Source organism: Myotis davidii, unplaced genomic scaffold, assembly GCF_000327345.1.
Source record: "Myotis davidii unplaced genomic scaffold, ASM32734v1 scaffold618, whole genome shotgun sequence".
Lineage (NCBI taxonomy): Eukaryota > Metazoa > Chordata > Mammalia > Chiroptera > Vespertilionidae > Myotis > Myotis davidii.
Genome location: NW_006289199.1, coordinates 224,664 through 240,288, shown reverse-complemented (window position 1 = coordinate 240,288; position 15,625 = coordinate 224,664). Strand labels below are relative to the sequence as shown.

Genomic DNA, 15,625 nt, shown 5'->3' with positions numbered 1-15,625 from the left:
GAAGGAAGGAAAGAAAGAAAAAAGAAGGGAGGGAAGGAGGGAGGGAGGGAGGAAGGAAGGAAGGAAGGAAGGAAGGAAGGAAGGAAGGAAGGAAGGAAGGAAGGAAGGAAGGAAGGGAAAGCAAGCCTAATTTTCAAATATCCCAAACAAAAATATCTTAACATTAATTTGTTTAACCTCCCCGTCTGCTTTGGAGCTTTGAGGTGGGGAAATGGGTACCTTCCAGATGCTGAGCAATGCTCCCCACCTGAGTCCATCTCCCGCTTACATGCCCTGGGCCAGGCTGCTAGTGGGACGTCTTTGCACCTGACTCATTGTGGGGTGATGGCTTCTCCTTTTCTATACGTGGCCTGTGTGCTGCCGGAAACAGAAGGCAGGAGCGTCAGGGGCGGGACTTCCCATCCATGTTCCCCACCCGGAGATGAGGGCTGGTGATACTCGGGGATGCCTCTTCTGGCCTCAGGCGTGACCAGGACTATCTCTGGAAGGTCATGGTTGGGGTTAAACTGCCAATAGCAGAGAGGAGGGTAAAACAAGATCCTTCCCCTGCTGCTTTACTGTATCCTTTTCCAACATAAGAAAACACTGTGGTACTAAAGTGTAAGAAATCCCCTGCTGAGAAAGTGGGCGACTGCAAAATGCCTTCCCAGGCTCTTCCCACCCTCGGGCCGTGTACTGAAGGCCCAGGCAGAAAGCCCTGGAAGGGGGACCTATTGTGTTGGAAAGGGTGAAGACTTTGGAGAAGGGTTGCCAGACTCAGCAAATAGAAATCCTGGACACCTGGATAAACTTGAATTTCAGATGAGCAAAGAATGATTCCTTTTAGTATAAGTATGCCCCGTGCAATATTTGGAACACATTTACACTAAAAAGTAAAAAAAAAAAAAAAAGGTTGCTTATCTGAAAATGGCATTTAACTGGGCATACCGTGTCTTACATGACAAACCCACCCTCCGTCCTTCACCAGGAGGCATCTCACTCTGGAGCCAGGCTGTGCTAATGGCATCCTGACTCTGTTGAAGGGTAGCTGTGTGACTAGCTCCCAAATCTAAGGAGCGGGGCTAATGTTAAATCCACCTCTAGGTAGATGTGGGGATAAAGGAGGTGGAAGGTGTATACTAGTAAGTCCGAGTTATGCCTGTGTAAATGTTGTATATCCTTCCAGGACTCACAGTTCCTATCTCCTGGGTTTATTACAGGGGCTGATGCTTGCTTCAATTCTAGAACCTTCCATGGAGCCTCAGATGCTGATATCAGTCTGCCCCAGAGGGATAGATAGCAGGAGAGAGGGTTGGGGTTAAGAACCACAGAGCAAATCTGGACCTGACTCACTGTTTTTGTGATGGGGTGCAGGCAGAGTTGAGGCAGAGTGTGAAAGCTAGTGTGGAGGCTGGAGTCAAGGCCCTGAACCCTCAGGGCCCTTGAGTCTCATTTGCCCTAGAACATTAGCCCTGGTAGTCCATATTTTTGAAGAATGTCCCAGAAAACACCACCCCCACTTTCAGAATGTCAGTCAAGGCAAGGCCTTTGGGCACAGTCACCTTAGACAGAAGATAGGGCTTGCAGGATGTACCCGTTCAGCTAGGAGGGCTGTGCTCCCAGTGAGCAAGGTCCAGCACAGAGCCCTGCATGCAGGATCCCCAGCTCCGCCTCCCCGGGTCCTTCCCTCAGTGATGGCCTGGGGCTCGCAGAACTTGCTCCAGAGGTCCATTGGGGATTGCATAGCCAGCCGACAGCTGCTGAGCTCTGGCCCAGAAACAGGACTCCAAGAGGCACCCTAGACCTCTGTCATGGAAGTGAAGCACGTCCCTGCACAAGCTCCCAAGGCCTTGCTGATGTTCTAGAATCCAAAGATGCTGGTCCCAAAGAACGGTGCTATTGCCCCAGGAAGCTCTTCCCTGTTGGCCAGGGTCTTCCGCCACCCTGAGCCTGGGGCACCTTGACATCAAAGCTGAGATATTAGGCAAAGAAGCAAATGTGACAAATTCAGAGAAGGCAAGCTACAGTACTATTTCAATATCTTCCCGCGGCGCTTCTCTGTGCCAAGGGGTTTCACACTTAGTATGTCCCAGTACCAACTCTGAGAGCTAGTGTACCCTCTCCACAGACGTCAGCATTAAGGTTCCGAGGATCTGTCCCCTTTGTCCTGGGGCCTCCTGGTTCCCAGGTAGGACCTCTACCTACTCACGAATTCCAATGGGAGATGTTAAAGGTCGGAGAGCAGAGGTGGGTGGGTAGGATGTAGCTGTCTCCTGCTGTGCCCCTCCTGGCCACACTTGGAACTAGGAGAAGGACTCACAGTTGGGGTGGAAGTGCCAGGGTACCCAGGGCCGGGGGTGAGATCTCATGAGTCCTCACACTCTTCCTAGGACCTGAGCTCTCCTTAGCGAGGTTTCTCTCATCTCACCGGGAAGACAGGAGTGAGGAAGATGCCACACCTCCCTCACAGGATTTCATTTTACTACTCTGGGCCCAAGTGGTTTGTGTAAAAAGGGGGAAGGCTCACTGGGTTGGAGCATTGTCCCATACACCCAAAGGTTGTGGATTAGATTCCAATTATGGGCACATACTTAGGTTTCAGGTTCGATCCCAGGTTGGGGCACCTACCGGAGGGAAGCAACCATTTTCTCTTTCTCTCAACCTCTCTCTCCTTCCCTCCCTTCCTCTCTAAAAATCAATAAAAACATATCCTCTGTTGAGGATTTTAAAATGAAAATAAAAAGTATAAAAGTGAAAAAAAATAAAAGGGGGGTAGAAAGTGTTAACTAATACAAAAAAACGTTCTTTAAGCATCATTTTCAAACTTCAGGTCTTTTTGTATCACTAAGTGTTTATATATCCCCAACCGCCTACATGATTTCATGCTGTCAGTTCAAATCTAGTTACTTTTTAAAACCTAATCAGATATTATTTAAGAATGAAATCAATCCTAAGTGTCTGCTTTAATGTGCCAGTCATATTTTTCTTATTACTTTTAAAATAAATAGAAACAAACAAAAATAAATAAATACATGAATCCATATTTTTTAAAATAATGTTTTCCAAGTACCACCTAAAGTCATCTTGTTGGAAAGCAATGATTTGGTGCAAACCTTCAACTTTGCCCTGTTTCTTCCTCAAAAGCCCACCCATGGACCCTCAAGGATGGAACAGCCCAGGCCGAGGGCCGTGCAGGTACCTGGGGTTTAGAGATCATCACACACACTCAGGCCATGCACTTGCCTTTTACCTCAACTGGCAGACTCCTGCCTCCCTCCCTTCTCCAAGGCCACAGGACAGGTGTCCTGAGGGGCAGCAATCATGAACGCTGAGTGGGGAGATCTGGGGGGTCTCACAAGGAAAGGAGCATTGCTCCAGTCTTGGCGGGGACAGAGCTCTTGGCAGAGAAAGAGAAAAAGGTGAATTGAAGTCTTTCAAGCAGAGATGGTGGTGGCATAAGCAAAGGGCAGGAGAAAGGGCGGTGGGCACTGCTGCCCTGCATCTGGGGGTGCCCCCGAGGCTGAGCCCAGGTTAAAAAGGCACAGTCTGCTGGCCCCGGCCCCAGAGCGTTGGCCTGCACAGTCTGAAATCTAAATAGCTTGCCAACTGAAAAATTGTGGGGTTTTTATCTAAAACACAGATCCTTGGCTTTTCCTATTCAAGATCCGTCCCCTTTCCTCAACTCCTTGTTTCCATAGCATTTAATGACCTTCAACCTTCTATAAATTCTGTGTTTAATTAGTTAGGTGTAGGGCCCCCCCCACCCCCCCATGTAAACTCCATGACAGGGGTTTTGTGCTTTCCTTACTAAAATATTTCGGTATTAAAGACATGTGCCCGGCACTAGTAGGTGCTCAGTAAGTGTTTCAGCAAATGAACAGTGGAGGTGGTGGGCTCTGGAGTGTAGGTCCTGGGGTTTCAGGGCATCGCCAGCCAGGAGCCCTGGCTCCCCTCTGCCCCAGCCACGCAGCCTCTCCCGCGCTGATTTGGGGGCAAGAAGGAAGCAAGCCTGAGGCTTTGACTTCTGCTTTGGTCAGACTGGCAGGCGAGGCCCCCCGCAGCGCACGCCGGGTTCCGGACGCCAGGTGTGCCCCTAAATCCTGGCCCGCCTAGTTTATCCAGCAACACAGGGATGTGGGGAAGAGCCCTAGCTTGAGCCTCTAGGACCCCCGCCCCCTTCCCCCAGACGGGAGGCAGGGGGAGGGACCTAGGGGAGGACGAGGGAAACTTCACCACCAGAGGGCCCCCGAGCCCAGCCAGCCGCTGCGCTCAGTGCTGTTGGCAGCAGGCCAGGCTGTGAGGTGACCTGCTCCAGCTCTGCCTCAAAGAGAGGGAGGCCGGTCCGAGGGCGTCCTCTCCACTGGACTGTCAGTTCTTCACAGGCAGGAACCAAGGCAGGGGGGTTCCAGGCTCCAGGCCCAGTGCCCGGAGTGAATGGAGAATGAGTGCAAGTTCACAGCGCATCTAATTGGAAAGGAAAGTAGTTTTGGAGAAAAAGACAAAAGACACCCATCCCCGGGACTAGAGTCCTGAAGCTCTTGTAGGTTCTTGCCGTCCCCCCCCCCCCCTCCCCACCCGACTACCCTCTCGGATGGCACCGCGCTGGAGAAGAGTCCCGGCCCGTGGGCACAGCCACTTCCTCGGTGGTCCAGGTTGCTGGACTCCTCCGGGACAGAGGCCTGCTCCACTGCGTGCTCCCTTGATGGACGTGGGGACAGAATCCACTCCACTATCTGGTTATGCGGGAAAGGGCAGGAGACATGGCTGGAGCCGCCTGTGGCACCAGGAAGGCCCCAAACAGCGCTCTTCCCACCCCACCCCTCCAGTGGTGCCCGCTGCACCCTTTCCCGCTCCACCACAGCTCTCTCAGTGCCCACAGGGGCCGGTGGCCTGCCAGGGGCGCCTCCCTGCTGTTCTCCCACCAGAAAGGGCAATGCCAGCGGCGTGTCAGGGGAGGGCAGAGGAGAAAGGAAAGGACTTCTCCTCTTAGCACTCTGGGTCCTGCAGGACATTCCCTGGAGAGGGGGAGAAGCACTGAGGTTTACAGTTATTCCTGGCCTCCATGTAATGAGTACCGAGGACTTCTCCGTCCATTTCCCCAGTCTCACCCCCAGAAACTGTGAGTAGCCCATTTCTCAGTTGAGAAGACCAAGGCGCAAGGGGCTGAACTTTGTAAGAGCCACGAGCGATCTCCTTTCCGTCCTTTTGGTGGCACATCTTACCTAGAGCCCAGTTTTACAGTTGGGGAAACTGAGGCGGGGCTAGTAAGCAGTAGCATGGGCTTGGGACGCGAGGGAGTTGCTCTGACTGCAAAGAGGGTCTCGTGCCGTCTTAGGCCGAGCTTTCGGGGCCCCGCAGTGGGCCTGGGCAGGAGGTCACCTCGAGGTCCTGCACTCCAAACACAATACACTCTTAGCTGCTGCATTCGATGCAGCCTTCCCAGCCGGCCCTCCGCCCTCCGCTCCTCCTCGTTTTTCTTTGCTTCTCATTCAGATCTCGCCTTTGCACTCAAAGGCTCCATCTGAGCACTGAGCGCGGGGAACAAGCATGAGCCCTCAGGCCAGCCTCACTGCGCCGCCCGGTTCCTCACTGCAAGTCAGGCTTACAGAGCAGGGCCCATGCTCTGCAGGGAAAGACGCTGCCCGTTTCGCAGGGCGCACTCCCTCCGGGTGCGGCGTCGAGTCCCGCGCGCAGCCTAGCGCCGGGGCGCTGCGGCTTTGCACTTCGCAGCCGGGCTCGGGTTGCGGGAGCGCAGAGCGAGGTCCTGCAGGACAGATACCTGGGTGAGCGCGCCGAGGGCGAGTTTCTGAGTGGGCGCCGGAGAGGGGTAGGGGAGTGGAACCGAGTTGGAAGCCGAGGGGGGCGGGGGTACCCGACCCTTGCCCATCCACCCCGGAGCTAGAGTCTTCCCGCGCCCGGCTAGCTTTCCAGAGGCGGGTGGGCTCAAGGGCTGGAGGTGCGATCGATCGGCGGGTGGTTGGTGTAGGAAAGAGCTCTTTGCAAGCCTGACAAAGCGCTTGTGGAGGCTGTGCGATCCGGTGCAGCAGCTTGGCGGTCCCTCCGCGAGCGGCCAGCGCTCACTCTGCAGGCGCCCGGTATGCGAGCAGCTGTCGGGTTTGCGCCACCCACCTGGCCGCGCTTCTACACAGCTCCGAGGTCCGAAGCGACGCGCCAAACCTGGGCATGCACCCAGCCATGGCCTCCTTGTCTCTTCACAGGGTCCCTCTAGAGAGGCCCTGGGGTCATCACAGTCGCATTTGCCCATGTGCCCAAAACACACCTGCAGAAATGCGCCTTTGTGCAGCCAGGGCACTGGCCACCTCAGAATGGGCTCTGCCACAAGGTTCAATCGCCAAGGCCTTAGGCCATTGTGCGAGGCGGTGTCCAGTTTCACCGGGAGAGCGAGAGCTTTTTTTCTTTTGAAGCGTGAGAGAATCGCCCTGTCCTGTCACAGGACACCGCCGCTGCTGCAAACCAAAATAAACTTGCAAAAAAACAAAAACAAAACCATGTTAGTAAAGCCTTGCTGCCCGTTCTGTTCTTGGCTGCGAAGTTTACAACAGGCTCTGCAAAGGGACGAAGGACACTCCGAGTCAGTGGTTCTCAACCTTCTGGCCCTCTAAATACAGTTCCTCATGTTGTGACCCAACCATAAAATTATTTTCGTTGCTACTTCATAACTGTAATGTTGCTACTGTTAGGAATCGTCATGTAAATATCTGATAAGCAGGATGGTCTTAGGCGACCCCTGTGAAAGGCGCGTTCTACCTCCAAAGGAGTTGCGACCCACAGGTTGAGAACCGATGCTGAGTGCTCTTGGCCCCGCCAGGGTCTGTGCAGGACGCAGGCTTGGAGCATTAGGCTGGGTTGGGGGGAAGACTCCTGCTGCCTCCTGGCAGGCTGTGGTGGGGGAGCCGGCCTGGGTAAGGAGAGCAAGCGCGCTTGCAACTGGACCAGGCAGGGGGCCTGGGCTAATGGGCTCTTGGCCTACCCCTGGAAAGTGCTCTCTAACAGTGTAGGGAGTTGCTGGTCAGAGCTGCAGAGGGACCAGATCAAAGGCAAGTTAAAAGTTTCTCCTGATGAAACAGTATCCGAGGCTGGGATCTCCACCTTGACTCCCCAGGTCAGGGTGGCATTCTGGTTTAGGAATTAACAATTGAATGGTCTTGTGAGAGTGTAGGCGCCACCACACACCCCTCTCCAGATAAATGCTGCTGCCCTAGCTGCAGAAAGGACTGGAATGCAGGGACTCAGGTCATTGAATCCTGGGCATCGCTGATCTGGGGGGTCGCTTGCCCCTCATGGCAGCCAAGTGTCCAGTCCAGAGTGCTGGGCTCCAGGCTGGCCTGCTTCTCCTTGCATGCCCAGGCCAGGATGCATTTTTTTTAAACTCCTGGGGCCCGTGTCTGGATGCTGAGTACACAGCTGCTCCCAGAGATACCCTTGTGCAGGCTCAGGCTTGGGATCTGCCCTTCCTCCCTGGCTGACCTCAGCCAAGAAGCTGGTGTTCTGGGTGTCCCAGCTTCCAGGGCTTAAACCCGGGGTGGGCCCCATTCCCAGGCTCGGTTGGAGAGTCTGGCCAGGGTCTGTCTTTTCATTAAAGTGGAAGTTGCTCTGCTAACCGCTCTGAAATAAAGCGAAGGTCCCAACCCTCAGTAACAGCTGGGCTAGTCAGGTGTCTTTCTTGTATGTGATGTCACACCCAAAACAGTTGGGGAAGTCAGGAATAGTGACAGGAAGCTGTAGGAAAGGACACAGTGGACGCAGCCCTGAGTTTTCTCCATAAGTGCACTTGGACTCTGTCACTTGAAAAAACCATTGAGGCCCTGGCCAGGTAGCTCAGCCGGTTAGAACCTCGTCCTGATATGCCAAGGTTACAGGTTCAATCCCAGGTCGGGCACATATAAGAATCAACCAATGAATGCATGAATAAGTGGAACGACAAATCCATGTTTCTCTCTCTCTCTCTTCCTTCTTCTCTCTAAAATCGACAATAATAATATTAAACTATTGAAAATCCCCACTTGATAGACAGGCAGCTGGGTCCTGGGAGCAGGAATAAGAATTGCTCTGAAGGAATGGGTGATCCCAGAGGATGAAGGGAGGGAGAGGAACAAATGAGAAAACCTGTGTTTGAATCCAGACTAGGCCTGGCCTGCCCCCGCGTGGAGCCAGGACGCCTCCTTGGACTCCGCAGCACTCATACAATGCGCCTTCCAGCTCCCTGTTGCTCCAGGATTGAGCCCTATCCTGGCTCACCTTGGCCCCAGCCCCTGCTCAGCTCAGACCCATGAGAATTCTAGGGAACCTGGAGGCGGGCTGCTCAGAGGGAGACCTGGCTCCTGCCTTAGCCCGGCTGCCTAGCCTGGCCCCGGGCTTGCGTTCCAGGTGATCCGGTTACCAGGCAGGACAGAGGGAGGTGTCTGTGTGGTTTCTGAGAGCCAGGCTCTGTCAGGGACTTTCTGGGTTTGATCTGGGTCCCCGTGAAGGCTGCTCCGTGCTCTCCTGCACCCTGAGTCCACTGAGCGCTCTGAACCAGGTTTCTTTCCTTCTGTTTCTCAGGACATTGAGTGTGGTTTAGGGGAGGGGGTCTGCTCTTCCAGGACTTGGTGGCTAAATTGGCCACCCCATGCCGTTTCTCAACTGAATGCAGCCTTTAGGAAAAAAAAAATGTAAGCAGTCCCTACTTTGCAAGCTTTCGTGCGGCTTCCCCAGCTCTCTTGCCCCAAAGTGCACAACCTCAGAACCAACGGGAGACCTCTGGGAGCCCTGTAAACAAGACACTTTTTTAAAAAAAAGCCTCTGGACTAAATATTCTCAGACATATATTTAATCCCTGATGAAAGGATCCACAAACTCAAATAATTTGGGTTATTAAGTAGGGCTTGGATAAAATCTGCAGGAAAAACCCTCACAAATCCCAGCCTCCCCGGGCTTGCAATTCTAGACTTAAAGGGTAAGGGTGGGTTCGGCAGGAGCCCTTTGCTAATTTACACTAATGAGCGGCAATTATGGCATTTTGGAAATTGGTGAATATGCAAACAAAGATGTAATACAACCCAGGAGGCCGTAGGGTCCCTGCAATGAAAGCCATATTTGACTCCACCCTCATAGTCTCCATGCCTCTGGGAAGGGCTGGAAAGAAGTAGGCCCTTGTCCTGTCCTCTGGGGACTCCAAGGTAGGAAGCCAGCCAGGATTCCTTTGTGGTTGCCTGGGCTTAAGGTAAATGAGGCAAGAAGACTGCAGGGGGCAGGGGGTCCTGGAGGGCAATAATCCCAGGAAGTGGGTGATGTTCCTGGGATGAGGCCTGTGCCAGAGGAGGGAGGAGCGCTAGCTCTCGGACCTGGGTCTGAGCAGGGAAGACTTCCCCAGGTGGCTCTGGAGAGTTGCTTTTGCACAGAATAGCTGGGAACCTCGGTGCCTCTGACGAAATAGTTCTGTCCTGTTATTAACATTCCTTTGTCTTAAGAAATCTGAGCAGGGACTGCTTATTGTCGCTTTCCCACCCTCCCTCCTCCTGGGGTCCATCTCTCCACAGGTCCTCTTGGCCTCAGGCCCTGGCGAAGTTGAATCTGAGCCCACCAAGGAGGAGGTCTTTGCCAGGATGCACCGGTGGCTCACCCATTGCTCTCCATCCTACCGTCGTTCTACCATCCTTTCCCAGCTGCACACCCAGATACGTGTGCGTCTCTGAGGCCTGGTGGCATAATAACAAGCCGTCCTGTTCTTATTGCCTCTTATAGGGAAGCCGGTCAGCCTGAGCTACAGATGCCCTTGCCGATTCTTCGAGAGCCATGTTGCAAGAGCCAACGTCAAGCATCTCAAAATCCTCAACACTCCAAACTGTGCCCTTCAGATTGTGTAAGTCTGGGCATCATCCTCCGGAAATGTTGGATCTATTGGGCACAGTGAAACCTAACTGGCGGACTCGGTGAAGCTAGAGAAATGACACATGCCAAGTGTCCGGCCTTGAACTTGGCATACTTAGAGGCAGCTGTTATTACCACAAGGACTTAGAGCACCAGGCAGGAGTTTCCAAAGCCGCCCCTCAGTGCCCTTCTGTGCCCACAGTGGCTCTTGCCTCTTCTTTCTAAGTGTCTTCCCTCTGGCACAGGAAGTGGCCATGCCTCTGGACTTAGAGAAACACTGGCCGCCCTAAAGTTTGGGCTCAAGTTCAGGTCTGGCAGACATAGAATTAGCCCACAGCGGTACCCAGATTTGAACTTCCATCCACTCTGTCCCTGGGCTTACGTGTATTTCTGTCTTCCTTGTACCGTCAAGGTGATTCACCAAAACAAAAATCTGCGGGTACTCTCCCGTTATCCTCACAAGCTCCCATAACCTTGCAGATAAGGTCTTACTTGTTTGCCCCTACATCTGGCCACAGGCTCCTTGCGTGCCCTGTGCCTGCTCTTGCTTCTCAGGCTCTGTGTTCTGTTTCCCTCAAATCCCAACCCCAGTGATTCCTATGGGGACTCTGCCACGCCAGCACCTGGCTCCAGGGAGGGTCCCACGTGGGCGGCGGGTGAGCCGATGCGCAGGTGCACACCCGCCTCTCCTGTCCTTGCAGGGCCAAGCTGAAGAACAACAACAGACAAGTGTGCATCGACCCGAAACTGAAGTGGATTCAGGAATACCTGGAGAAAGCTTTAAACAAGTAAGCACAACCGCCAGAAAGGACTTTCCACTAGAGCCACTGGAGGAAAGCTAAACCTGTGTGAAAGTCCTGAGAGGGCAGAGGCGTGGGGAGGAAGGCCTGCGTGGTGAGGGCCAGGTGTGCGCCTGGGGCAGCGCTTTGGCCTGGGCATGGGCGGGAGGTTTGCCCGGCATGTAGACATCTGCATTTATAGCCTATGGTACGATATCACAGCTTATATTCATTCACCCGGACCCTTGCACATTGGCTGTTTTACAGCTGGGGTTTTTCTGAGAAATTGTATTATCCCAACAGCATTTTCCACCAGTCACTTCCCCTGTGATCATCACAATCACCATCATTCTCGTTGTCCCTTTTAAAATCAATGATTACTTAATATCTGTATTTGGTTTGCTTTGGATTTTTCCGCTTCTCCCCTGGGGAGTCTGGGCACAGTCAGGTGATGGCCAAGCGTGGAGCTCAAAAACGTGGCCTTCCTCCAAAGGGGAGGCATGGAGGGAGACTGGGGGCCCTGGTGGGGCGCACCCCTCCTGGAATGAGGGCCCAGGGCAGCGCCCAGACACTGGCCGTACTAGACAGCTGCCAGCACCCCCTCTTTCAAGCGCAGGGCACGGACCTCCGGGCTCCACACAGCAGCCATCACCGGGGACTGTGCTCAGAGACCCTCCCCTGCCATTCCCGGCCTCTCTCCTGCCAGCGCATGCTTTCACCTCGCTTCCGCTCGCTCTCATTTCCCTCCGTGCTCGGGGAGGAGGGTGACCTGGGGCTGTGGCCCGCAGCGCCCTCCTCCCTGTGCCCTCCCTCCTGCTCAGGCCCTCTGTGAGAATCTGCTCCAGCTTCCCCCAAAGCGGAGCTGGCCTCCCGGGGCGTGGGACCCCATGCCCCCCCTTCCCATGAGAGACAAGTCTCTGCAAACTCAAATGCAGTTTCAACCTGAGAGCGTTCTTGGAGGAATCTGGTTTCAGTGATTGCCTCTGAGGCATGTGTGTGCCCCGGAGGCTCTGCAAATGCTAAGTTTTCTGAAACCTGAGGTGCAAATTAAATGAATGAAAGCGCCTCTTACCACTAACTCCTGCTCCTGAAGCCACAACAGCTCAATCCGAGATGCTGGCAAGGTGAAATTTCCACCCCTAAATGTGATCCACAGATGGGCCTGGTGGTGTTTGTAACGTTTTGCAAGGCATTTTTTTTTATATATTTTTGTGCACACTTTTTAAAACATTTCTTTATAAGACAAATGTATTCCAGAATATATTTATAGTCAAACAATTCATACGTTTGAAGTGGAGCCATATGAATGTCAGTAGACATTTCTCTATTATCTTAAGCTACTGGCAGTTTGTAAAGAAATACATAGAAATGTGATGGAAGCTTTTCAATGTTGGGCACAGTGTATTTTTTCACTTGTACGAAGATTGTATCGAATGTGACTTTATATGCACCAGCAATAAAATGCCAATTGTTTCATGGTATAAGCATCCTACTGTATGTGGGAGTTATTGTCCTGAAGTAAACCCGTTAGCTGTGAGACATGGTGCTCTTACACGTTTCCCGCCTTCGTGACGCTGCGCCGGCCGCGCGTCAGGTGCCGTGGGTCCCTCCTGCCGGGTCCCCGTGTGAAAGCCAGCACACGGGCCTCGCCCAGGAGCAAATGCGATCTGCGACTCACGTTTTTGCATTTGTTTTTTGTTTTCTTTTGGTTTTGTTTTTAACCCAATGGAAGCAGCGGTGCTAGTTTTCTGAAGAATAATATTTGACTCACTAATTCCTCTTCCCCTTCCTCCTCCTCGGTTCTCCTAACATCCCCACGTAATCTCTAGAGCCTCAACCCTTATAATATCCAGCTCTCACATTTTCCCATGTACAACTCCCATCCTTCCAGCCCATGGTTCATATCAACCTTTCCCAGGAACAGGTGGCCGTATCCCATAAATCATTAAATACCATTCAGCTTGAATCATTTTAATGTGACAGTCACGAGCCAGTTGCTCTAATAAAATTCTGCTAACCAGCTCTCTCCCTCATTCTTCAGAACAATCTCAGCCATTCCCAGGGGTCTCCACAGGCGTCCAGAAAGGAGAAGGTGGGATGCTGCTGCCTTCTCTCCTCCTGGCAGGCCCACTAAACCCTGGGCTTGAGCCTCTGATGTGCAATGCAGAAATTTTTCACGTTAAACAGAGAGCTCAGCTCTGTGTTGAGAAGGAAGGGAGCCTGGGAAAGCAGGTGGGGGGAGACAGAGATGCAGTCCAGCCTGGCCCTGGTTAGTCTTCACACCCTTTGAGATGTGAAATCCTTTCCCCACTGCAAGCCGCAGGCAACAGCGGGAGCCAGGGTCACGCTGGCAAATTGGCGATTGCTGTGCTCAGTTCACAGGTGTGGGGAAGCCTCGCATTTTTGTGAATCAAGGCAAATGTCTGCTTTATTTCAATGAGGTGCTGATGGACACGGCCTTGCCCAGGGGCCTCCAGGCCTGAGGACAGATGGCACCAGTCCAGGGGCCAGTGTTAATATTGTGCAGAGTGAGGCAGACTCCTGTTTATTTCAACGTCATTAATGGTTCTACTAATTTTATCTAAGGGGGCGCAGAGAAGAAAAAGTGGGGAAAAAAGAAAAGATAGGAAAAAAGAAGCGACAGAAGAAGAGAAAGGCTGCTCAGAGGAGGAAGCACTAGTTTCTGCCGCCCGGAGCTGGACCGCAGTGCACGCTGTGCTTCCCTCCCAGCGCTTTGTAAATTGGCTCTACCCTCCTCAGAGCAGACCCCGGCCTCCGGGGCGCTCGGACTCTAGGGGAGCAGCGCTCTGCCATTGCTGTGGCCATGCTGGCCCTGCCTGTTGTGCTTACTGAGACCCTCCTGGTCTGCTAAATTCTGAAGACAGTAGCTGTGCAGAGACTGAGGTTGGGGTCCGGGACGTGGAGACCCTGCTCAGGACCCTCTAGAAGAGCCCGGGACTCTATCTAGAGTGACCTGGGTCTCCATCATCCCCCGGGTTTCTGAGCCTCCCACCTGCCCTTCACTCCCTCCCTTAGAAGGCCCATGAGCCCTCCGGGGCACACCTACAGGCTGCTCCTGTCTGAGACCAGCATGCGCCTGCCTGGTCACCACCCAACGCAGTCTGCTCGCCCAGCACGGGCCCCGGCCAGCAGGGGGCATGTGCCTATGCCCTCTCATTGCTGCCAGTGGTGCTGCCCAACCAGGCCTTCTCAGGGCAGAGCTGGTCTGGCCCTTCCATTCGAGGTGATAGCGGATCCTTTGCCCCTGTTCCTTGCCTGGCCCTCACCTCTGCCCCCGGGTGGACTTCTTCAGCCCCTTCCCGAGGCCAGCTGTGTGAGTGGCTCCCCCTCCAGGCTCAGGTGGGTCTCTGAATGAGGTGCTCCTCGGAGCCCCGGGTAATTTATTTTAGATTCCTTACACGGGTGTGGAGGCCCTCTGTGAAGGGCCGGCAGCTCTGGGGCTCCTAGCTCCCCTCCCCCTCCTCTGGAAGAGTCTCCGTGACCCTGCGGTTAGGTTGCAGGACGGACACAGCTGCCTCAGTTCTCACTCCTGGGAAATATCTGCTTAAAGAGACAAGGTTTAGATTCTAAAACTTCGCTCACTGCCCTCCCTACAGAATTATGTCTGAGATTTCTTGCCAAGTCTCTCTAACTCGGGCCGGAAGGAGGGGGTCAGGGGGAGAGCAAGGCCCCCGATGTCAGCACTGCTTTGACAAAGGATGCCTTGCCTATCTGCTCTTCTCCCGCTCCCAGAACACATAAACACACCCACACCCCAGCCCCGGTCACAGTTTCATCACATGGATCCAGAACGATGCAGGGGATGGAGGGTTTCAGAAGAGAGTGCAAGGCGCCTGTGTCAGACTCCCCTGTGTCCCGGTGCCCTGTCCCCTGGTGCTCTAAGGTGCCCCTGGTGGTCACAGCATAGAGCACCGCAGCTTCCCTTTGCTACTGGAGAGGCATCTTTGCATCCCTTCTAGCTGGCGAAGGCTCCCAGCCTCGCTCCTGTTGCCAGCACGGGGGTGGTAGGCCTGTGCCTGAACGCGTGGGGGCTCACATCCTCCATCACACACTCCCCTCCTGCCTCTGAGGCATCCGGATGTTCACTGGGTGGCCAGGGCCGCGGTCCTTCCTGCAGAAGCAGCAGCAGGCCTGGTCAGGGAGCCTGGCTGGGCTGTTCCTAATTTGCACATGCGCCAGCGAGACAGAAGAGCAGACCTGTGCCTCATGCTGTCCTTCGCTCTTTACACTGTGGGAGCAGCCACCTCTGCTAGAGAGGGTGACAGGTCCTCCCTGAGCACAGGAGCAGCTGCCCTTCAGCAACAGGTCAAGCTGTGGCCAGCCTCCGGTGACAAACCAGTGCTCAGGGGTGTTTTGTCTTGTTTTTTTGCTACCTGGCTGTGTGGATGCTAATAATAGAAATGAATGTTAATTATAGACAAGGACATTGCCTTTCTTAGCAGTTTCATTACTATTGGTCTGACTAATACATTTTTGGATTGTTAATTTAAGTTTGAATTTAGAGAAAACAGGTCATTAGTTTTGTCTTAAAAATTGGTTTTCTCTCAAACATAAAAAAAAGAATATGTTGAAATATTTAAAACAAAATAAGCTTTCCTAACTGTGAAAATTTCATCTCTTTCTCATCAGTAGACCAGTGTAACCTAGTGCATTTTGGTAAATAAGACACTTAGAATTTAATTTCCAATTAAAAGGAGAATCCCCATGAGTTCCCTGAATGTCTTGCTAAGATTAAAATCTTCACTGACTTTTTGTATTTACTCCTTACTGTGTTTTGGAATGCATAAGATTGTTTGCTACAGTAAAGTGGCAATTTCTAGACCAACACAAACAAAAAAGCTATCAGTAACAAATAATCCTGCTTGATTTAAACCCAGAAGCCAATAAATATGCATTAATTACTACTAAGTAATTAATAACTATCTTTAATTTATTTTAGCTTTTATAAAGTCTATATAAGAAAGTATATGAAATAT

The 15,625-nt window shown here is 52.9% G+C and overlaps 1 protein-coding gene across 1 annotated transcript in view; it reads left to right on the top strand.

The window, feature by feature from the left end:
• The window catches only part of CXCL12 (chemokine (C-X-C motif) ligand 12), a 44,114-nt gene that overhangs the window by 22,381 nt on the left and 6,108 nt on the right, over positions 1-15,625 (top strand). The window contains exons 2-3 of the mRNA XM_006761422.1: positions 9,697-9,841; positions 10,551-10,637. Coding sequence (XP_006761485.1) covers positions 9,697-9,841; positions 10,551-10,637 — 232 coding nt within the window. The remainder of the gene's footprint in view (positions 1-9,696; positions 9,842-10,550; positions 10,638-15,625) is intronic.